General features: G+C 35.2%; 2 protein-coding genes across 2 annotated transcripts in view; one reads left to right on the top strand and one right to left on the bottom strand.

The window, feature by feature from the left end:
• The first annotated feature begins 636 nt into the window (after window positions 1–636).
• On the top strand, window positions 637–7,256 carry LOC132554577 (multiple epidermal growth factor-like domains protein 6). Its single transcript, XM_060218903.1, has 4 exons — window positions 637–727; window positions 1,639–3,912; window positions 6,760–6,868; window positions 7,133–7,256. Exons 1-4 carry the CDS (start codon window positions 637–639, stop codon window positions 7,254–7,256), a joined length of 2,598 nt encoding a protein of 865 aa, XP_060074886.1.
• A 3,481-nt stretch (window positions 7,257–10,737) lies between these two features.
• LOC132554542 (receptor-type guanylate cyclase Gyc76C-like) overlaps window positions 10,738–25,447 on the bottom strand; it is a 31,094-nt gene continuing 16,384 nt past the window's right edge. Inside the window, exons 4-21 of the mRNA XM_060218866.1 lie at window positions 24,748–24,920; window positions 24,150–24,285; window positions 23,597–23,742; window positions 23,282–23,387; window positions 22,479–22,557; window positions 22,047–22,164; window positions 20,839–20,994; window positions 19,962–20,066; window positions 19,287–19,358; window positions 18,523–18,685; window positions 16,767–16,910; window positions 16,107–16,281; window positions 15,432–15,572; window positions 14,041–14,164; window positions 13,527–13,770; window positions 12,794–12,892; window positions 12,301–12,392; window positions 10,738–11,430 (exon numbers count right to left, since the gene is read on the bottom strand). Of these exons, the coding sequence (XP_060074849.1) occupies window positions 10,738–11,430; window positions 12,301–12,392; window positions 12,794–12,892; window positions 13,527–13,770; window positions 14,041–14,164; window positions 15,432–15,572; window positions 16,107–16,281; window positions 16,767–16,910; window positions 18,523–18,685; window positions 19,287–19,358; window positions 19,962–20,066; window positions 20,839–20,994; window positions 22,047–22,164; window positions 22,479–22,557; window positions 23,282–23,387; window positions 23,597–23,742; window positions 24,150–24,285; window positions 24,748–24,920 (2,966 nt within the window). The remainder of the gene's footprint in view (window positions 11,431–12,300; window positions 12,393–12,793; window positions 12,893–13,526; window positions 13,771–14,040; window positions 14,165–15,431; window positions 15,573–16,106; window positions 16,282–16,766; window positions 16,911–18,522; window positions 18,686–19,286; window positions 19,359–19,961; window positions 20,067–20,838; window positions 20,995–22,046; window positions 22,165–22,478; window positions 22,558–23,281; window positions 23,388–23,596; window positions 23,743–24,149; window positions 24,286–24,747; window positions 24,921–25,447) is intronic.

Here is a 25,447-nt window from a genome sequence, read left to right as displayed (position 1 = left end):
TACGACACAAGATACGACTTTGAGGAAACATATTTTTTAAGCCTAGGTAAACACCTGTACAGAGGTGACAAATAGAAGCCAGAAGTTCATCATCGAGACAAACTCACCTTTGACCTCAAGGTAGTTGTTAGCTTTTACGGGAGGCCGTCAATCTCATACTTGAAACACACACTTCATTGCTTTTTAAATAATGTTTATTAAATCAAGCTGTTAATTAAACGGTCGAAGATAAGAAGACCTGTATACATTTCCATATGAATATATGTTATTTATATCGTATTTTTATAGCAGACGTGGGCGGACATTAAGTAAGAAACACAATTTCATTACGGTGGACAGTATTTAAATTCGTTGCCAGAGGATAATGAAATTTATTACGGAAACAACCGGAGATAGGTCAGTAACGCTGTCTAGATATGTTATGCAAACTAAGAATAATTAACGTAAGACAATAGCCCCGACGTGGATTGTCAAAATTGTGTCTTTCAAAGGGAGCAGTAGACACGGACAAATTGTTGCCAAAGGATGCGCGCAAACCACAATGGTATGTCGTACTTAAAGAAACACACCTTATTGTGACTTTAGACCCTCTCGTCGCATGCTTAAAATACGGATCCAGGTTTCATGTATGAAAAGATGGCATCAAGGTGTCTTACTGTTTTGTTCCTGATGACTGTCTGGCTTACTTACGGAGTGGAGTCTCATTCCTGGTCTTTGCAATCGCCGGGTAAGTATTTTGGTGTTACATTACTACAAATTCTGTTGTTCACCATATACTGAAATTTTGAATGATTTCGTAGCGGTTATTTCGATATATCATTTTTGTTGGTGATATGCAATCTCGAAAAACCCAGAAATTTGGGATAAGGTCATTATTCGAGTTCATTTATTTCTTATCTCTCCACAGAGTAATGATAATATTGTAAACGCAGATATCAGAGAGGTTGTTGATATAAAAGGTAGAATATTATACTATATAGTTTTTTTTCTAATTTGCTGGAACAACATTTCTCTATTTTCCCAGTGGTTAGAAGTAGATTTGGGATTTTCCAGTAGTTAGAATTACAAATGTAGATTTGGGATTTTTCAGTAGTTAGAATTACAAATGTAGATTTGGGATTTTCTAGTAGTGATAACTTGATTTGGGATTTTCCAGCAGTTAGAACTAGATTTGGTTTTTTTCAGTAGTGAGAACTAGATATGGTAGTTATTTTAGTAGTGAGAACTAGATTTGGGATTTTCCAGTAGTGAAAACTAGATTTGGGAGTTTGCAGTAGTGAGAACTAAATTTGGGTTGGTTTTCATTAGAATTAATATATCTTTAATTAAAGGAACTTAAGTCTATGCGCAAATATGTGTAGAGTTTTGATGCATAAACGCAGTGTGCTAAATCATGTCATAAGCATTAAGTTATCGCGTGCATATATTAAATACTGTATCCTGTCATTAACGGTTATATATTCGTATTGTTTGTGTAAAGCAATTTTGTCTATTATGTAAATATCTGTTATTGTAATGGTCATTTCCTCAATTAATGTAAATTTTAACCGACTGAAGTTGCCATTAACTCGATCCATTACTTTATACTTAACTAATTAAAAGTGCCATTAACTCGAGACATTAATGCATGTTTGACAGACTCAACGTGCAGTGAGCGCTGTTTGACGGGTTGTAATCCAGAGTCTGGTGTCTGTGATGACTGTCTTCGTGGGTTTTACGGTGATCTATGCCAGTTCGATTGTGATGAAAATTGTGCTTGGTGTAACCGATCAAATGGTGAATGTATTGAATGCTCCCGTGGTTGGTATGGTGAGTTTTGTGACCTCGCTTGTGAGGAAAAATGTCTTGCTTGTGAAAATAATGGAGGAGCCTGTGTAAAATGCAAGGCAGCTCGCTGGGGCCCGGAGTGTACTAAAGACTGCCCTGACAATTGTATCTCTTGTGATATGAATACAGGAGAATGTCGATCCTGTAATGAAGGTTATTATGGTATTAACTGCACAGAGACATGTGGACATTGTTGGCAACGACACTGCGGACGGATATCCGGTGAATGCGTTTACGAGTGTGAAGAAGGTTGGTTCGGTGCCAGATGCAAAGACAGATGCCTAGAAAACTGTTCCATTTGCAACGACAAAGACACGTGTTCAATATGTCATCCTGGGCTAGCTGGCATAAAATGTGATATCAAATGTCCAAGCGTCTGTAGTAAATGTATGTATGATCCTACGTCCGAACAAGTGTCATGTACGGAGTGTACATCTGGATTGAAACTTCCGGCCAAGGACTGCACATGTCGCGATGACATGTGTCTGGAGTTTGCCACGATGGGAGATAAAAGTGCATGCAATAAATGCAAAAATGGCACCGTAGAATACTTGGGTACATGTTGCCCATGCTCTCATTGCAAGGGAGGAAATGAAAATTGTCACAGCATGCAAGGATGTACTAAAGGATGTGAGCCCGGGTTTTACTCCACAGTGTCCGGCTGTGACTTACCCTGCGGTGATGAGCATTGCACTCTTTGTCAGTTAACGAGAGGTAATGCCAAGATTTGTACTCTTTGTGAAGACGGTTGGTATCCCAACGAAGAGGGGTGTTACTCCTGCAGTGAAAACTGTGCTGGGGACGGCAATCCCTGTAACAACGAGACAGGTGTATGCTTAAATGGGTGTAACGAAGGATGGCATAACCATCACTGCGACTCCAAGTGCAATGAAACGTGTACGATATGTGATAATGATCAGGGTATTTGTAAAACGTGTGACCTTGGTTACTGGGGAATCCAGTGTGAAAACCAATGTCCAGATAACTGTAAACTATGCAATATAACGAGTGGAGCTTGCTTAATCTGTGAAAAGGGGTACGTAGGAGCCAATTGCACTGACGCATGCAAAAACTGTGAAGAAGAAAGATGCCAGTTGAATACTGGTATATGTGACATTGGATGTAAGCAGGGCTGGTTTGGAGATTTTTGTAGTACGCGGTGTCCACCTGGGTGTCTTTCATGCGATTCCACAGAATCTTGTCTGGAATGTTCGCCTGGAAAAGCTGGACTTCTGTGTCAATACGACTGTCCAAACAAATGCAAGTCGTGTTTCTATGATGATTTTACTGAGGAAATCCATTGTGAAAGTTGTGGTGATGCATATGAAATTGAAGAGAAGTCATGTGAATGTTCAAATTCAAAATGCACTGAATATGCAACAAATGTGAATACAGTACGGTGCAAATCATGTGAGAAGGGCTGGTTCCCGTATATGTATTCTTGTTGTCCTTGCTCCAAGTGTGAACAGGGACAAGCAACATGCGAGCGTGTAGGCAAATGTTCTGATGGGTGCGGTACTACACCTAGAAGCGTGGCGATGTCTGGGTGTAGTACGAAGTGTAGTATATCTCATTGCACATGGTGCGAATTTAATAGTACGGGATCGGAAACCTGCCTGATGTGTTCTGAAGGGTGGTACCCAAGTGCTAGTGGATGTCAGTCTTGCAGTGATCACTGTGTTGGCACAGAAAGAAAGTGTGACAACATAACCGGCAACTGTCTTCGTGGGTGTCTGCAAGGATGGCATGGAAAACGTTGTTTGACCAGATGTAATGACCACTGTGCACAATGTAACGAAACTTCAGGTGTATGCCGTATATGCAATTCTGGATTTTGGGGGGACGAGTGTGAAAACACATGTGAACAAGGGTGTAAACAATGCACGTCAAAAATGGAAGAGTGCAAATCAGACCAGATATACTGCAATCGAACTTCAGGGCATTGTTTAAATGGGTGTAATCCAGGGCTTTACGGCGGAACATGTGATACCCATTGCAAAAGATGCAAGCTTGATAAATGTAGCCAGGAGAATGGTCAGTGCTTGTCCGGTTGCATAAAAGGCTGGACAGGTCTTCACTGTGATGGTATGTAAACTATTGTGATAATCAGCATTAATACAGCAGTGATTAATTCCATCTTTTATTTAAAAGTACAGCAAAATAAAACATTTTACTTGGTGAAGAGTTACTCCCCTTTGTAAAAAAATTGTTATATATTCCGAATAGCAGCATTGACTAGATAGAAACAATGACAAGATCTGATTTCAATACCCCATTCATCGTATATTTTTAACCTGACATTGCAAGAATATTTTGAAATTACATTGATATTTTACAATTCATAATCATTGTACCAATCAGGGTATTATACATAAGGTATTCTAACTTGTTGACGTACTTTTCATTGAGAACCTTTCTAAAAAATGTAGTCCCTCTAAATGAAAGCGATATAAAATTTATACGTAAAATTAAATGTCGTCTATGCCAGGTGCAATGCTTTGTTTTTCAAATTGCTTATACTTCACTTCGTCACTGTCACAAATTGGGATGAAATGTTAAAGAATACAAGGTTTTGATGTTTTACCGTGATTGACAACAGTCTAATAACTGACAAAAATATTATCAATTCAATACAAAAAATGAATAAATTTTAAAATGACAAAGGTAAGAAAAATTATTTTATCAAATACAATTTGTACAACAAGAATTTCCGGTATGAATTGAACACAAAAGGATAATAAGAAATAACATGAAATTTTCTTGCAGGTAAGAGGTACCGAGTCTGAAAGATATCCACCTATTTTGACTTTAGAATACAAAATTACAACATTCACATTATTATGATCAATATAAACTTTATCTATTCTACTGTAGAAAAATTGTTACACAAACTTGTTTTAATTGCAAGTGCGAGAAGAAATATCATGAAATTGGAATAGAATACAAAGATGAAACTTTTCTTTTGAGAGATTAACTAAAGCTGTTACATACAAATCTGGGTCAATTACATTAATGTAATGTACACAAAAAGAAAACCAAATTAGAATATGATAAAATACCGATGAAAATTAATTGCTTGAAACGAGAAGCCCGAAAACAACTGTAAGCTGACACAAACGTAAATAAATAAATTAATAAATAAGTAAATAAATCAATAAATGAATAAGTAAATAAATAACAAGTTTATTGCTGATTTATATAGCAGTGAAACATGTCCTCAATTTGATCAATACACTGCTGAAAGATATAACACTTTATGTACAGGGAGGCATTACGTGATTAATACATGTACAATGCAGAATGCACAATACATTAGTCCTTACAGACATATTAATAAACAAAAGGGAAAGATAAAAAACAAAAAGAAATTAATTCTCCTCTATAGCATACATCACTGAAAACAAAAGACAGCACAAACAATAAAGATTTTGTATTTGGTGTCAATTACATTAACCCACTTAAACGCGATCTGTTGATTTGATGTGAATGGCATTTAGATATTTGAATAACTGCTATTTCGGGAGGGCATCATCGTTAAATGTAATTGCATGATGGTTTTAAAATATGAATGCAAATTTCAGTTACGTACCTGTGCATATATTTAACAGATGCTGAAAAGGACAAACCAGAAAACTGATAATGTTCTAATCAAATCAAAAACAGTTAAGAAACATTAATGACTCGTTAACGATAAAATATGACACAAACACTTCTTAAGAATGTCCAAGTTGTTTACACTGTAATATCAGATAAGGAAACGTGTTTATCATATTGAAATGGCCTTTGTCAAGACGAGACTTGCTATCACCAACACGTGACACTAACAGGGCTGTTCTGACAAGGTTCACGCATAAATGAATATCAAACCATTCGTTTATAGCTGTACCATAAGCATAGCAGTTTCTATTCCCCGTTGACACCTCACTGTATGATGAATCTTGGTTGACCTCATTTCTCAGAAAAGACTCGGTATATATTATTCCTTGTGTAAATGTGAATCTTAAACATATTTCTCAGGGCGTGTGTCAGACGTAAACTTTACTATAGCAGTTACATAGACGCCGTGACTGGTCTACGATCTATTATTCTATCTAGGGTCATATACGTCATCTTTCATAAAAAGTAACGTTTTACTATTGCTTTCATGAAGCAGTTAACACGTAACTTTATCATATGGCTGACCACCCATGCTAGGTAAGAGAATAAATTGTTGTAAAAGCTAAAACTTTGGCTACAGGTATGTTACAAATTTTGTGATAAACATTTCAAACAAAATACATCATTTAAAGGTAGATCAAATCGGATCACAGTATTTATTGTGAAAAAGAAATATCCCAAAAATTTAGTCAAGATGATTTAGTTATAATTGCTACGGGAAAAAAAGCGAAATAAAATGATATTTAAGTATAATTTTTTATCATAGTTTACATATCAATATTTACATGTCATCAACAACGTCTAAATTTGAATAAAAAAACCCACAGAAATAAAAGCATTGTTTCGCAAATGTACCATATAGCAATTTAATATTTCACTGATTCTGTTGTCCAGAAACCATCAATGCAAAATATTATGTTGCGAACTGAAGGCAAAACCCTTGTAAATGAAAAAAAACAAACTAAAAGTAGCATAATTTTTCATAATTTAGATGTAAAATGAGAGGAAAACGACACGATGAAATCAGGTGTTATTGAGCTGAATCAGTATTTGTATAAGGTGGTATCAAAATCTATCTTATCATAGTGTTATAACAAATTTCTGTAGACCGTGAGGTAAAGAGTTGTCTCTTTGACTATTCTGGTGCCTCTTTAAATTATTTTGTTTTCCAGCATTTAATGTTGATAGGAAGCTTTAACCTTAGACCTACTTACTATATGACTTGGATATTTTTCGTTACAATTTAAATATTGTTTCGTTTTATTTTCTTTCCAGTGAGAGTTTCCAGTGGGTTCGAACCCATGATGGGGCCGGTGGTTGGAGGGGCAGTAGGGATGGGCCTTGTTATCATTATCATTATAGTTTCTTTCGTTTGCTTTCTAAGGTGAGTACAGTAGAGTTAAATAGATCTTTGCATCAATAACAATTACGTTTTCATTGTAGAATCCTTAAGAGGAAAAATGTTTGTTTATCAAATGTTATGCTATTTTGAGGTGAGATATAGGAATAAGTTCCTAATAATAAATCTGTTTTTTCATATTTTCTATATTGATTCTTTTGGTAAATCTTACTAATTTTGTTTAGTACTCATTCCTTAAGTTATAAGTCAGTTTTGATTTTTATTATTGTAAAACATATCTACTTTCAGGAAGCAGAAATTCTCGGCATCTCTAAAAATCCGCAGACATCATAATCATCATCATCATCATCATCATCACAATGCTCAGCACCATCAACACCACCAACACCACCAGAAGACTTCAAAAGGATAATAGGCGAACAACATCCAAATCCAGTTTTGTCCATGTTTATTATACATAATATATCATTTTGAAATACTGCAAATGTATCACTCAATAGTTGATAATTTTGTGGATTTGATGTATTTTGCATGGAAGTTATACAAGAGTGTTCAGACTTTTTTCTCGTTTATGTTATTTTTATGGTATCCATATTTCACAAGTGTATATTTCATTCTTTAAAACAATAAAAAGTCTAACCATCTGAAATAACGTTTAAAGCAGTTACGTAATACATTTTCTAAATACTCACATAAGGTATCTTTGTTGTCAAATGCTTGATGATATTAGTTCAATGTATTACCATTTGATTTGGTGTGGTCATATATGAATTAAAGGGATTTTTATGAAACATCCTTGGTGCATACTTGAAGCTCAAAATTGATATCTAGAAGTATTTTACATTATAGATATTTTTTTCATATTTGTAATTCTGCAACGTCTTCTTGTCAGCTACTGCCCGTCGGGAAGAGGAAATGTCAGAATGATATTGACAATCTAGCCTTATGGATGTCATTTCTTTCTTATAGTTTTCATATCAGAAAGATCCTATATTTGGTAGATATATTTGAAAACACCTGATGAAATTATCATAACTTGGAAAACATTCTTTGCCTTTGTATAACTATATTATGAGTTTATTTGCAGGTGTTTTGTCCTGATGACGTCAGTGACTCGTACATATGTACATGTACATGCCTTTTGATCTTTTCATCAATGATTATTGGTAATTTTTTGAACATTGTGCAAATTTAGAACACTTAATAAGCAATTGTCAATTATGTATTTCGTGCAGTGTTGTCTATAAGCCCATTAGAAGTATTGTTGTTTACGTTGGGTCAGGTTGCCGCGAATAGATACAATTTTAACTGCCATCATTGTTGCTCCGTACCCTTGCTTTTATATCTGCATCTCAATATAATAGTCCCTGGTGACTCATAAATACAGTATTCATATGTAGTTGTCGTTCTTGTTGTCTGTTTAATCCATGAAATAGAATTATGTAATAATTTCAATGTCTATTTCACAATATATATGTCATAAGTTAGCTTTTTGTATTGATCGTCTATACCACCAGCTTTATAAAATAAGGATGAAAAATTGGCATTCTTTGAATCTAGTATTACCTCAAATATCTTTAATTCCTGCTAAAGTATAAACGTTTTTAAGATATTACAAAGAAATTCTTCTACCTAATTCCCTATACCTACACTATACTTTTGAAGCAGACGGTACTTTCAGCTATGTAAAGTTTAAAGATATTATCGAAAATGACAAATAAAATATACAAAGGAAACAAGTGAATACCTGGATTTCTATATAAAATTATAATAGGATACCGTATATTCAACCACATAATGAGTAAAACTGCATCTGTTTCGTCCTTCAAGGTTTCGTCAGTGACGTTAGGGGAGGTGGGCTACATTGTTGAAACCTAGGGGAAATGTTAGCTAACGTCACACTCTAAACACCGACCTGTAGGTCAAATTTCTCACTTAACACGTGTTTTTGACGTGTTCCGTGAAGCAAAACATTAATATATGTAAGTCAACAATAATTTTAATTCCAGTTAATTTTAGATATTAATTGCACATAGAATGACCGCGGTATTCTAAGGACGATTTACATTCATAACACGTAAGTGGTGAATATTTGACCAATTTTTCTTCTGCATATTTGGCTATATGTTATAACTGTGTGTGTGCTGTAGTATGAATGGTATGACTTTCTCGTTAGATATTTTGTATTCATGCATGCAGGAAACGGCGCATCTGTTCCCATGTAAATGTGCAGCGGTATGTATGTATGTAGAGATTTTCATACTTTCCTGAACTGAATTACTCCCCCTTCACCTTATTCAACATTACCACTGCTTTGTATAAATGCCCTTTCCGAATGTTTTGTCATTGAATTAAGTATTCTTATATACAACATTAAAATATCTTCAAAGGATATATTTCAGTCTTTTTTTGTGAACTTTTACATTAAGCTCTTTTCAACGCAACGACATCTTTAATTACGTTAATGAAGGCATTACAGAAAAAAGTTAATGAAAATGTGCTGATCAGTTACCGCATTTTTAATTCAAGCTTCAAATCGATAAAACGATGAGACAATATGAACGATTTATACGAAGACCGTTGACAGAGTGGACAGGACATAAGGCATGGTTGGTCTATCATATATAGGTTATCTTAAAATACGTAACCATTCAAATTAGATTGTGTAAATGTGTTTTTAGCTTTTTCAAGCGAATCTCTTATAATAAAAAATATCGTGACGAGTTTCATAAATTCCCTATACAGTGAAAACAGATGTAATATTCTATCTATAACCTTGTTTAGATACTTTGTTAAATGCATGATTATATATAGTAACGGAGATGAAACAATTGGAAATGACTATGCAACTCCTTCTTTTATGACGTAACAATAATATTGAAGTATGATGCGAGGTCAAAGTGGAAAAAAATGAAAACATCCTCTAATGAAAACTAGTAATATTACTAGTGTTTGTAACAAACATATGCGATGATGGTACACTGTTACGCCTGTAATTTTGTGATAAAATCAGAAAATGCACACAGTCATGTTTTCGAAACCATAGCAAAATGTTTTCAGATAAACTGTATTTTGACCCCTTCGTTTATTTCACTTTGGTAGTTAACCTTTTCTGATATACAGTTTTATCTAAGATTAGATATTAATTGATGTTAATGTTAGCGTTAAGAGGTTTTGCTGGATATATCGTCCCGTGAACAATCAGGGTAACTTTAAGGCGAGGTTTTCTTGTAGTAGTCGGCACAACCTCATTAAACATAATGCGAGAAGCCCGCCGCTGCATGCTATCCTAAGCGATTAATATGAAATAACGAATAGAAGAAAACATATATACACTTTTATTTTAATTTGTTTCGTTTCGATTATCACAGGAAAAAATGAGCCCTGCTACAATAAATTATAGAAACAAACATGGTGCCACCGACAGAAATGAATGACAATTGAACGCCACGCCATGTGAACACATTTGACAATTTGTGACAGACATAGACAAAAAGAGCAAACAGTACCTCAACAAAAACATGATAAATAAATAAATAAAATTAAAAGGAATGTAAGAACTTAAATACTGATCTAGAGCCGCAATCACTGAAATGCAAAAGTCATCGCAACTATGTGTTGTGAAAATTAAGTTAGAACATTTTGTACATTACAAACACAAACTAGGTTTTGTATTGCATACATCCTATGTCTAAAGGAAGATAATGCACTTTGATTTGATTGTTTGATCATGGAAGATAATCAACATGTAATGAAAATGTAAGTCCTTGATTTCATAATGTAGGCATAATTATCAATATCATTTTCTCAAGTATATCAATCGTATAGGCCATCGTAAAAGGTTTTCAGAAGAAATGACACCGTCACAATCTTGCGACAAATATGATATTGAGCTATATCAGTGGAGATGAACCCATATCTGAGTTTTGCCAATGTTCTTCCAAAGCAATATTTTCCCCGATCGCAAGTTTTTGAGATGTGTTATTGTTGTTGCCCGTCCCGGTATCCATATATGACTGTGCATGTGAATTTCCAGGAAGCGAGTTGGGCAAGATGACATTCACATGGTTTCTGTTATCAAAGGAACCACTTCGTGTTTCACAATTGTCCATCTCGTCAACATCTAACATTAAAGCAGCTCTTTCTACGATGTCTTGACCGGAGCCAGCCCGGTCAATATTGCGTAAACGCCGTTCCTCAAATAGGAGGCCATTCGGACCATGACGAATCTTATTAGCAATAGGCGATTTGAGAAGTCTACATGTTCTTGGAGATTCACCACGTTCCAAACTTGAAGAGAAATGTTTCGGAGAGTCACTTCGTATCGGGGTTACCTCACATTCCCTAAGAATTTCCAATATAGGTTGATCTGCCTTCTGAATGTCTCCGTTATTGTCTAGGAAAGATAAATCCGGAAGGGGTTCATCCACCATGTAGTCATCGTTCACGTGACGTAGATATGCCCGTCTACTCTCACGTGCCCAGGGAGAATTATATTTGAATAATTCACTACATCTTCGTAATCTCTCATGGCGAACACTTGCATCCTCGTCCGTTAGCCAGTATGTGAACAACTCTCCCTTACCCTGCAAATACCATTAATGAAAAAATCACTGAATTGACAATCACATGTAAATGGCTTCAATTTTCAATTCAACTAGGGTCTAAAAGGATTTTATCAATAATCGAATGATGAGTAATTTGCATGATTATTCTCCATAACTTAGTAACCATGCATTATAATTTTTTACATATGCCCAATAAGCAATCAGATAGTGTTTAAGGTTGAAACGCATCAATTTAACATTATGAATTATTATATCCTACAAGTTATACTCATTGACGCAGTATTCTAAATTTGATTTTCCTACTAATAAAAATATCAAAGTGCATTCAATGTAGTTTTATTTTATGTTTTGTCCACACTCTATTTTAAACTGACACCACATGAAAATAATTCCACCACAACTTTGATTTTTAGACAGTGCTCTACGAATTCTCAATTCATACGAAGAAAGGTCCCAGAATAGTTTCCCGCTGTTTAATAATAATATTTAGGGTTTTATTTGGGTTTCTTTGTTAGATTATTTTATAATGACGTTTATTGAAGGACATTCGTTTAATATTATATATTATACAATTTTGTTGGTTATCCAACCCCCGAGTTATCTATTTGGCACATATACGGCACATTACAAAATCCTGTTTTTTTTTTTTTTTTTTACAAATTTAGCGATGAATACAGTTTCGACCTTCTAGGACTCGTCAGTTGTGCAAAGGATCTGAATTTTCAATCCATGGGGGCGATTGAGGAATATACAATTTGATAGAAAGATAGGTAAAATTAGAGGTATGTCGCTGGGATGTAATGACCATGTGATTAAATGATGTCAAGTCCTCACATGTCATATGTTTCTATCTCATCATTTCAATGAAGTACATAATGACGACCCTACCTTCATACTAACAAGTCCACGCTCTGTTGTTGTGTAACCCCCAAGTTTGTCAAGCAACACTTTACATTCTTTACTGCAGTGGATCTTTAAAGCTGTAAAAACCAAAAGAAGAACATTCTAGTTTTTTAAGCTCAAATCCTAAAGCCGGATACATTTCCCAAATATTAAACACAGTGGATAACGTTTCCTATCGTCTTACATGAAGCAGAGTTGACACAGTGAAACGTCGATATCGTGGAACAAACATTTATATTTATTGCTACTAGGAAACTGCTTCTTCTGCAACAGACATCTGACGTAGGCAGCATTTCCAGTTAAAGCAAGAGAATGGACTAACACACAGTAAGCGCGGTTTTAAATAAATTCTATGACAGAAACATGGAATTAGGTCAAGATGCCTGCATTTTAAATTAGGACACCTCTAATTTGAAACCCTGCCAACGTCAATGTTTTCTCGACCGATAAAGATGCAAAAATTGAGAAGAACACAGACCTTCACCATTGGACTCCATCCTTGAGGCTGTGTTTACAGTATCTCCAAACAACGTGTATCTAGGCATGATTAGTCCCACGACGCCAGCTACACAAGGCCCTTAAAATGACACACAACCAAATCATGCTAATAAATCTCATTGGAGCAACATGAAAAATAACTGAAGCATAAATATACAACAGTCTCTCTGACATAAATCGGATAAAGTATGGATACATATGAGAAGATGAAACAGAATACACTTATTGTTCTTCTACAATTGATCGTATTCCTCTTTTACTTTTTAGGGGTTCCATGTAAGTCTTTCTTTGTTCATATTTTGCTCTAACTTTTTAATGAATTTGAGTAGGACTCTGTTCACGTGTTGGTATTTCCTTTGGTACTTTATACAGAAACCCTTGAAAACTACCAAGACACACAAGTGAATAGCACCTATCAATATAACTGCAACATAGAGCTACTTTGCTATCTTGGACTTGTAATAGATGCTACAGGCAAGTTTGAAACATAGAAAAAGACAGACAGGACAATGCAAATCGATTGAAAAAATAATAGAAAAATGCACCAGGATAGTTAGAAATAGCGTTCTTGATAATGAATAATCTATATCTTCTGCTGAATTGACGACAATTTCCATGTTTTATTTCATGACATATTACACGCAAATATGAATTTTAACATTTTTTTCACTTAGACTGATCTCATTCTTTTATATTTTTTCTGATATAGTTACCAGAATGTATGCCGATTCGTAATCGAAGCACTTCGTTGGGTCGGTGACGGATTGTGAACTTTTTTATTGCTCTCAAGAGTTCAAGTGACATGGATGCAATTTCACCAGCATGGTTGTCGCCGTTCCGGTTTGGGATTCCACTAACCACCATGTAGGCGTCACCTATCGTCTCGACTTTGTACACGTCATAGCTCCGGATTATCGAATCAAAACACGTATAAAGGTCATTCAGCAGATTAACGACCTAAAAGGAGACAAAATGCTACATATCATACACAATATACATTGCATGATGTGTTACGTTAGGATTGTTCTGTTTACGGCTTCTTTTGATTAGTGAACACAAATAAAAAAAAAAAAAAAACGAACATTTTATACTTCGTGACATGCATTGCCAACATCTGAATAATAACTTCCACAAAAAACAGAAAACATTAGACGAATTGATATTAAAAACATGTCACTTGACTGGCAATAATTTTAAAAGAAACTAATTTGTCACGAGATATCGTACCTCCATTGGTGTACTTTCCGCAGACAGCCGCGTGAACTCACATATGTCACTAAAGTAAATCGTGACAGACTTAAAGGACTCTGGTTCTACGTACTCTGCTCTTTTCAGCTGTTCAGCGATAGAACTGTAAAAACAATAGCCCATAACACATCCACAAGTGAACAAAACTTAAATAATAAAAGGGTCTTAATGGTCACCTTGGTAACAATGCTTATTGTAAAATGTTGTAGAAATAACTCTGCTAAAAAAGTAAGGTAACTTGAATAGCATTGTACAACTAATGTAATTGTAAACTGTGCATAACATTAACTGCCGTCTCATGCTAAGGTTTTTAACAAAGATCAAATTGAAAGAAATTAGACCCAAAAATATAATATAAACCCTTCCATCTATGAACAGTATTAACTAGATTCTATCATATCAGGGTATTGAGAAGATCTTTGAAATCTGAGTCAATTTGATCCAAATTCCCCCTGCCCAGGGGATCAGCCAGGACAAATATGTGCATGCATTTAATCAATTGTCATCTTACACTAATTTCGAACGAAGTTTGAACTATTTCCAACAAAAATAATGTAAAAAAAATTAAGTAAAATGTTGACAAATTAATTTTCCTATATAAACTATAGTAAACTTTACCCCCTCCACATGGGGTAATGCGAGACCCTTATTCCATGAAATTTACAATTTTAGTGAAGCATCTTCAGACACTTTCATCCAAAGAGAGTCATTGATTCTACCTTATCAGTGTATTGTGAAGAAGATTTTTTGAAATCTCTGTCATTTTGACTCTTTGTCGTCCCGCTCATCATCCCCTGGAGGGGAGTCAGGGTTATTTCTTGTATACAAAAATATGTTTTCTTATGCTGAACATGTTAAATAAGTTTGAATTATTTCTAAAAGAAAATAATAAACAAATTCTGCTCAAAAATGTAATTTTCCAATATATATATATGCGAGACCCTGGGGTCATGAAATTTACATTTAACAATATAGTAACTGGCCTCTAAAAACCCCGGGGTGGGACGGGGGTGGGAGGGAGGGGGAAATCGTCTAATTTACAATTTTGATGTGCTTTTGGCCATGGAAGTTTTCTCCAAATTGAAATCGGTTCCGACGTTTTCCAGAAGCCGAAAATGTTAAAAGTTAACGACACACGACGTCGGATAAAGGGTAATCGTAATAGGTCACAATGAGACATGTGACTTTTAACTCCCAAAATGCGTCCGTGTATCCCAGCATACTTCTAAAAACAATGAAATATTCACTGCAACTCGTACTTAGAATGTTATAACATTAACAAGAAAAAACTTAAAATTGCCTACCGCCAAATTTGATAAAATGCCAGTGTTATTTACGTCCATGAAATGCTACAGTAGTATACTGCTCACCTGGGTAACATACGATGTAGTAGGGCTTCCGTCTTTTTCTTTTCTTCCACAAGCTGGTCTGTTCGGGCTTCCACCAATTCTTCGAGATGTGATTGATACTTCTCCATCATCATCATCATATTGTCGAAAATGTTCCGCTTCCTGCAAAAATCATATCGATGTAACTCCATCAACCATTTCTATAGGATATCATTAATTTTATCCTGCCATTAAAATAAAAATAGGGTATTTGTTTCATATTGGGTGATCAAAAATATGTATCGTGTGTATTTTGTTTTGAAAAGGATTTCATATAGCATAGGTAATTCATTTGTTTTCCTTAGGCATGTTCCGCATGTACCTTATTGTAGATATATATGTTGGTATCCAATAATTGTCTCCCTTTACCCATCGTTAATGGACAGAATTAACTGAGGTGTTCCTTGTGATTATAGGTGAAACAGTATTTTGTTGTGGAGCCAAAATATCGTGAAAAGATTTACATTTAAAAAAAACGTATGAAATATATTTGCGTGTTTTTCAATTGGCATAACCAATTGATAATTATCTTAAATTTTCGATAACCTTATTCCTTGGTTATTTAAAATACAAATACCTTCATTTTACATAACAAAACGCTGTATAACATCACTATTGAATTGTAACGTATGTCGTGTATATATATGTTTCACTTACATGCCCTTCCGCATTGGAGATAGGGCTTTAGAGATCACTCTAAAGTCAGGGCGGAGTTCCGGATCTTCGTCCCAACAGCTGCGCATACATTCAATGACGTATTGTTCACATTTCAAATATTTAGTGTCTGGACGGAATATTGGATGGCCTCCTTTCCTTACATTATCTATTATTTCTGCAACGATAAACAACCAAAATAAGCATTATGGATATTCATACAATGAACCCCAATCAGCTAAAACATAATAATTATGAATATGTATCAACAACGCAACAACAATTATAAATTAAATTAATTCTTAATATATTAATTACTTTTATCCCTTCAACTGACACAGTGGTATCTTTTATTGAATGTATGTTTCATGGTGAGTGTACATAAAGAAGAAAACGCATATTCTCCCGAAACGCATGATCTTAACAGAGTTTCATTGAATTTGAGTTTGCAATGTGATATTTTGTTGACATTTCAGTCTTTCCATTGTTTTATTCACCAACATACATTTGACAATGTTATGAGATGCTAACAGTTGTGTTCATGGATTAAACTTGACACTTTAATATAACACAAATAGGAGCGATTCGTAAGAACGTAACATAATTCATAAAAAGTAACGCCATTTTGTTAAACCTAAAATAATTAAGAGTTGTCTCTCTTACCTTTCGGTGACATATTGCAGTATCCGTAGGGTCCAGCCCTTCCGATAATCTCGTGAAGAATTATCCCGAAAGAGTATACGTCTCCTTTCTGCGAAGCCTCCTTGGTCAATTTACGAATATGTTCAGGTGCCCGCCAGAATGAATCTAACGAAAATGTTCATATGTATTAACTATCATCAAAAATGCAAAGAGAATATATAGACGACAGTAGGAATCAAATCCATGATGATACTGCTGCTGCTACTGATGATGATGATGATGAGGATGATGATGATGATAATGGTGGTGGTGGTGGTGGTGGTGATGATGAGTGATGATGATGATGATGTTGATGATGATGGTGGTGGTGGTGTTGGTCATGATGATGATGATGATGATGGTGGTGGTGGTGGTGGTGGTGGTGGTGGTGGTGGTGGTGGTGGTCGTAGTGGATGGTGATGATGATGATGATGATGATGATGATGGTGATGTTGGTGGTGGTGGTGGTGGTGGTAGTGGATGGTGATGATGATGATGGTGATGTTGGTGGTGGTGGTGGTGGTGGTGGTGGTGATGGTGATGATGATAATGATGATGATGGTGATGGTGGTGGTGGTGGTGGTGGTGGTGGTGGTGGTGGTGGTGGTGGATGATGATGGTGATGTTGGTGGCGGTGGTGGTGGTGGTGGTGGTGGTGGTGGTGGTGGTGGTGGTAGTGGATGGTGATGATGATGATGATGATGGTGATGTTGGTGGTAGTGGTGGTGGTGGTGGTGGTTGGTCGTCTCTGCCCGTGGTGGTGGTGATGGTGATGATGATGATGGTGGTGGTGGTGGTGGTGGTGGTGGTGGTGGTGGTGGTGGTGGTGGTTGGTGGTGGTGTTGATGATGATGATGATGATGATGATGATGATGATGATGATGATGATGATGGTGGTGGTGGTGGTGGTGGTGATGATGGTGATGATGATGGTGGTGGTGGTGGTGGTGGTGGTGGTGGTGGTGGTGGTGGTGGTGGTGATGATGATGATGATGATGATGATGATGATGATGATGATGATGATGATGATAATGTTATTTAGAATTGTTATTATGATGATGATCATGATGTGGTGGTGGTGGTGGTGGTGGTGGTGGTGGTGGAGGTGGTTGAGGATGATGATGATGATGATGATGATGATATGATGATGATGATGGTGATGGAGATGGTGATGATGATAGTGGTGGTGGTGGTGGTGGTGATGATGGTGGTGGTGGTGGTGGTGGTGGTGGTGGTGGTGATGATGATGATGGTGGTGGTGGTGGTGGTGGTGGTGGTGGTGGTGGTGATGATGATGGTGGTGGTGGTGGTGGTGGTGGTGGTGATGATGATGATGATGATGATGATGATGATGATGATGATGATGATGATGGTGGTGGTGGTGGTGGATGATGATACTGCTGCTTATTGTGATGCATTGTTGTCATGATTATATGAAGATGTGATGTTGAAGATATGTCATGAGGATGAGATGGTATGATAAAGTATGATGAAGATGATGGTGATGGAATGATGATGAGGGTGAAGGTGAGTATGAATGGAAGTGTTTATGTGTCATGCTTAATTTGTATATTTATGAATGAAAAATGTGACAATAATGAGTCAGATCTTCTTTTATGTGAAGAAGTGAACCAACATAGGGTAAACAAAATACAATAAAAATTATTCGCTTTTGCAATGAAATTATGTACGAAAACACAAAAAATTGACCAGAAAAAACATATAGAAATATATTTACTTCTGTAAAATGCATGTTCATCCTCCATCTTGTATGTCCCTGCTCTCACGTCAAGGAGCCCGAAGTCGGCCACTTGTAAAGTCCACCGGCTATTCACCACACAGTTAGAACTCTTTAAGTTTCCATGAACATTAAGTTCGGAACCATGCAGAAATAGCATACCCTATAAACAGTATCATACAACATTGTCACTCTTTAATGGTCGTTTATGTTTTCATTCCTATCTGTAGTACAAAAGACGCACAAGTGAATATCACGTTTTGATACGAACTTAGAATTAGATAGAGTAGAGCCAAATATAACATTTTTATATATAACATCATACATCTGTTTCGTTCTTCTAGGACTCGTCAGTGATTCTAAGGGGGCTAAATTTTGAAATTTGGAGGCGGTTCCGGAAAATCCAAAGTGATATGTATATATATAAGATAGCGAGATACACTTTATTAAAGACTATAAGCATGATTCACTTTTAAAACGGATAATTGAAATCTATTTGAAACGTAACTGTGTGATATGTGAAGCAGACAAAAAAGACACGTGTGCGGTACCCAAACCGACGCAGAAATCACAAAAAATTAAAAAGGAAAACCGAAGAAGCGGGGAGATTTGCATCTATTTGCTTGTGTATATTTTTAACGATTCATATGGTTTTGCATTTTTTCCTCTTCTGAACCTTTTTAGAGAATTTGCGACGAAGTAATTAAGTATCAAATAATTCACAAAGGTCCAGATTTTCAAGTAAGACTAACACCTGGCCTTACCTGTATGATGTCTTTCACAAGCGATGCAATGAACATCTCGTCCAATTTGATGACCTCGTTTTCCAATATGTCCTTTAAATCAGAAATCACGTACTAGTTATTATCAGCTAGATTATAAAACAGAGGTAAATATGAGATAAATAGATGCTTAATTTACGGAAGTAAAAAGCAAACATTTCGATAGAAATAGAGTATAAACCAAAATATAAAGAGGAACAACATGGAAACGATTTACGCTGTTGCAACAACTAAGGTCATATGAAGACGACAGATATAAAAAAGACAAACCATGTTGATAAAACCAGGGATGATGGTTTTATTATTATATAACAATTTTAACATTTGTACATCGAAGCAGGTAATACGAGCTTTCAAAGAATTGAAATCAGTCTAGTTAAGCTTCATAAACTATAAATAATCACTCGTTATAGTATGTGCGCATCATTTTACACATTAAATATATTCCAAATGTTCAGGAATAGAGCATGAACGATCCCACAGTTGTTACAATAAATTACTTAAACCTAATAAAGATCTTCATCTCGAGAACAGGTTTACCTTCCTGTAAGGATGTAAGCTGCCTTTGATATATAAAGTTTTAGGAGGGTAAACGTTGGGGGCTACACAGGCTCCTTCGAAATAAAAAAAATTAACCTCGATGATATGTTTACCTACCTGTAAGCTGCCTTTGATGCAGTATTCTGTTAGGAGGGTAAATGTTGGGGGGTCTACACAGGCTCCTATAAAGGGGTTAACATTATTGTGCCGAATATCCCTCATCTGGAATAAATCATTATGAAGGTGTTTACTATATTTCTATTCTATAATCCCACGCCAAAATCAAATTAATTTTCCAAAATAAATAAATAAAAAAACACCCATGAAGAGTTGATTGTGGTATAAACACAACATTAATAAATATATTTCCTACAAAATTGCAAAAGCAGCATATTTATTCAACCGATGTACCTAATTTAGATTTATTGAACATATGTGAATTCCTATGACAAAGAACGATCTCAAAAGATTTATGAAGTATGAAGCTGTATAAATCGCATTTAATTACTATAAGTACCGGGCGGATAAATATTAAAGTGAATGATATATTTACTATCTTAATGAATATATGTACTATTATAGTGAATTTTTTCACTATTAATCCGTCGAAAATATGCGGTTTCAACTATGAGCTGCTATACTATTGAATATGAAGTATTCAAATATCACCAATCACCGCCTCGATAGATACATTATTGCAGCTAAATGAGACTGGCAGTTTGTATCAACATATGAATATTCAAGCATGGTTTGTAATGAAATAGTATGAGAAAAACGTCGCTTCTCAGTAAGTAATATCACCTGTTGTCAGATTAGGATAATTCGTACTTAATTGTATCTAAATACTTTTTCAGAAGTGTATCATTGAGTTTTATTTTATCAAAGTAACGACTGTCTGACCGAATCATCATTTCCGTGTGAACTAATTATATAATATACTTTCTCATGAACACATCAATGTTTGGTTAAGCATTACATATAGTTCTAAACTCACCGCTTTCATTTGTTTCTGCATCTTACGGGTCAAGACAAAGTCTTTCTTCTCGTAAATCTTGAGTGCCACCATTTGACCTTTGTAAGTGGCTGTTCTGGTGTAGATTTGAGTAAACGACATGCGTGAGTCAAACGACTGCTGGCTACCGAGGGAGATCTAAAAATAGCAAAGTGTATGTATTATTGAATGTATAAGATCACTCTAAATCAAGTCAGATACTCAGAAAAATCGGACATGAAGACGTTTTGTGTGTGGACGAATGATCCAACGATCCCAAATACATATATATTTTACAACAATTGCAAGTTATTTCAGCTTTTACGAATCACTTTTGTTGACCCGGATGTAATTGCGCGCGGGTCTAATTGTGGGAGGAAACTGGAGTACCCGGGGAAAACCCATGTAGTCAGGCTCTTGACTACTTCCCTTTTCACTTCCGTTCCGGGAATCGAACCCCAGACGGCTAAATGAAAGGCGAGTCGTTAACACTGCGCCAACAGACCACCCGAACAAACACCAATACATTTTTTTTTTCTCTAAGCATCACTTTCGAATCCCGGAAGGACGAAATAGTCGTATGATGCAGTTAATTCTGTATTGCAGGGTGCTATTCTTTTTGTCGTTCGTTACAGGTAACATATCAATGCAAACTATTTACTGACTTACGTTATAGAACATTATTAAACAGATAGACTTTTCTTTTGTTACAAGTTTTGCAAATTACGCCGTTTATAGGGTATGTTTATGATATTAGCTGTCCATGTAACATAAATCAGTACTGTAAAAGTTATAGGGCGCTATAAAAAGCTTGAAAAGGAGTTTGTTTCAAGCGTATTTTGTTGTCAAAAAATGTCAGAAAAATGGTCGATAGTCGATGTCTACAACTTCCAATAAACGAAGTATACACTTTTCACGGAAGAAATGAAATTCGTACGATGTTGTATTCAAAATTAAACTTAAAATAGCGAACAAAACATTTTTCTAAAAATAACAAACTTCAAAGAAGGCTGATATGACAGAATCTTTCACATGGGTTTGATTTTATCCCCCAAAAAAATCAGAATTGTAGTGACATGTCTTTTCTATTCTTTGACGCTCTTTTTAGCAAGCGTTCATGAGAAAACACTTAAATTTTTTTTTTTTACCAGGGGAAAATTCCATCAAACAGCATTTGTTATTAAATTACAATGCGAAGATGAGGGACTTACCTTACTACTTAAACTGTCGCGGCGATCATTTGGTGATGAAGACTGGTGAGGCATATGTATCTCTGAAATCGGGATTTTCCATAGAAGACCCGCAATCTCTTGTTCATAGCGCCAATTTCTGAAAATGATCAGGAAAAATTACACTGGTGGACCTTTAAACATCTCCATATTCTATTCTGTGGTATGAATGATGATATATTAAGACAAAATTGTTCTCAAATGTGTAATGCCACGAATTATCAAATTATTTCAATTATCTTTTAGGTAGCTAACTGCATTTAGTATAAGATTTATTGGGCCTCAAGCACGATTTGTAGCCATCCTGCTAACATAACATGATGGCAACGTGAAATTTAATGACATAATGTGTTGGACGGATGTCAATTCGAAGACGTCTCACAGCAAGGGAACAATTAGACCCATTAGACTTACCGATACACCACCAAAGCTATGATAATGACTATCATTGTTATTCCTCCAAGGACTCCGCCGATAATTTCCAAAGTGTAGCCTAAATCAAAACAACAAATGGAAAATCACAGAAACATCGGTTAATAATTTGGAACGTAAACACAATTGACTCCTTTACAAGGTTTTCTGGTTATTTTTTTTCAGGATTCATATCAACTCTCGCATCTCGCGCGTCTTAACAATTACGGGATGCTTGGCTTTGATATAATATGACACAACATATCAAATTATAAGTCTTCTGTAGGGAAAATTTTGGTCAGATTATTAGTTTTTTGTAAAAATATTATCATGTATTTTCTCAAACACATTATGAAAATCCACATAATTTACGCTAAAATTTCGTATTACGAATGTCTTGAAGATAATTTAACTTTTACTAGGTACATTGTATGTTTAACAGCGTCTCACCAAAGTACGCATATAGAAGCTTATCGATGTTTAAGACATTTAAAACGACCGTTTTCAACTAAGCAAACGCTTTGTTACTAACAGTACTAAAATGTATTAAAAGAGTATGTGCCAAATACATACATATATATGTATACCTCTAATTGCACTAGAGTTATTCTGGCGACAGAAGGCACTTACCTTTCCGAAACACAATAGCCCTATTCTCCTGGAACGCTTTCAAGGGCTTTCATGTAAATTCCTTTTCATATTTTGCTCTCGTTTTATTGATGTTGACTTTGAATTAAATATCATTATGCTTTGTTTGTTCATTGTAATAATACTATTCAATGATAGTGTAATGACCCCTGATTTACCTTTCACTGGAATGCATTTCTCTCCCCTGTAACCACATGGAGGTCGGTCAACTGGGGGCTCCCCTGTTACCCAGTCGACAGATTGTCCCGGGAAAAATCTCAGCACCTGTATTGCATACACACTCAAAATTAGCATATATAATCAGAAACGCAACATTTATATTCTACTCAGCTGTTGGCAGCATGGTGGTCAATTTTGGATTTCGAATTCGGAGATGTTCTTCATGAAACGAATCTTTAGTACAGGGCACAAAATATGTATCAGTGATAGTTGAAAATTCACGAATCGACAAATGAAATGTTATATTGACTTACGTGATGTCCTGTCGCCATTTCGAAATGTCCCACAGGTAACATAGAATATAACGCAGATTTTGTTGCGTGTGGTACTCGTGCTAGTAGAGTATAGTTGCCTTCCGCGTCACCATTCTTGTCTATTTTGGTAGTGAAACCAAGAATACCTATTGATGAAAGACCAGAATGGTAAATATTTTCAAAAAGTTTCAAAAGTTTTCCTGTAAATTTTGTATATAAGAATGTACTATACTTATCTTTGGGGTCTTTTATCAATAACTTCGTTTCATAGTCACCATCTTGATCTCATTTAATTCCATTTCGATGCTCAAAAGTAAGTGTAGCTTTTATCACTTGACCCTTCAGTATTTGTTTTGAGTTTCATTATAATACTACAAATATAATTCTACTTTGAACTATAAGGTTTCTTTTCTTCAGGAACGTCTTGTCGAATTCGCTTAGCTTTGTTTCGTGAAGTTATTTCCCATTGTTATCTTTGCTTTTTAATTGAAATTCAGGTTTTTATTTTATTGTCAATCAATTTCCAACGTAAACATAAACATAAAAAACGTACTTTCATACTCTCTTGACAGAATTCGGTTGATTATTTCTGTTCCGTTAATAATGCTTCCTCCGCTGTCGAGCACTTCCTGTGCAGCGCGTGCGTACAGCATTACCGCGTCATAAAGGTAAGCAGCATAAACGGTGATCTACGCAGAGATATCAGATAGTCTCACTAAACTGTATTGCTGTTTTAGCCTCATCAAATGTTAAACATGAATAAAATATCACAGTTCTATATTAGTTACATAATGCTATACTCAGATACGATCCTAATTTCGACAGTCAGGATGTCGTAAAAAGATGTATCGTAAAATATGTTGTGAACTAGAATTCCTTACACTACAATATGTTATTGGCTATATAAATCGTTATCCTCTTATGTCTTTCTAAAATTAGATCTTATGAAAAATAACGGCTTTATTTAACTATGTAGTTTTTAAGTACATACAAGACTGTACCGACATTTTCGGTTAATATCGAATTTATCTTATATGCGAAATCAACTATTTATACATAGGTTTGATATTGTAGTCCTTACTTTGAAAACAAGAATTTGCTTTATTCTAAAATCTGAAAAGGTAATTCTTATGAAAAAAAAAATCACTCACCTTTTTTCTGCTTCTGAATGGGTTAGGGAAATTAAATGGAGGCCTTTCGTTGTAATCATTGACTGTGATTTCAAAGTCTTCGTAATCTGGGTTAGATGGAGGACTGGATGTGATGATGAGTAGCGATCGAGACGCTTCGATGTTTCGTGTGTCGCTGGGACTGTCAGTAGTACCTGTGTGTATGTTATCATACACATTACATGATAGTCTACATATATAATATACAAAATCTAGTATATTATATTACATATTCTAGTTTAATATATTTCATATCCTGGTATAATATATTTCATATCCTGGTATAATATAGTTCATATCCTGGTATAACATAGTTCATATCCTGGTATAATATATTTCATATCCTGGTATAATATAGTTCATATCCTGGTATAATATAGTTCATATCCTGGTATAATATAGTTCATATCCTGGTATTATATATTTCATATCCTTGTATAATATATTTCATATCCTGGTATAATATATTTCATATCCTGGTATAATATATTTCATATTCTGGTATAATATATTTCATATCCTGGTATAATATATTTCATATCCTGGTATTATATATTTCATATCCTGGTATAATATAGTTCATATCCTGGTATAATATATTTCATATTCTGGTATAATATATTTCATATCCTGGTATAATATAGTTCATATCCTGGTATAATATATTTCATATCCTGGTATA

The sequence above is a fragment of the Ylistrum balloti genome, unplaced genomic scaffold (assembly GCF_031769215.1).
Source record: "Ylistrum balloti isolate Yb309-2 unplaced genomic scaffold, AGI_CSIRO_Ybal_v1 Utg370416, whole genome shotgun sequence".
Taxonomy (NCBI): domain Eukaryota; kingdom Metazoa; phylum Mollusca; class Bivalvia; order Pectinida; family Pectinidae; genus Ylistrum; species Ylistrum balloti.
This window is presented reverse-complemented; position numbering and strand designations above follow the sequence as displayed.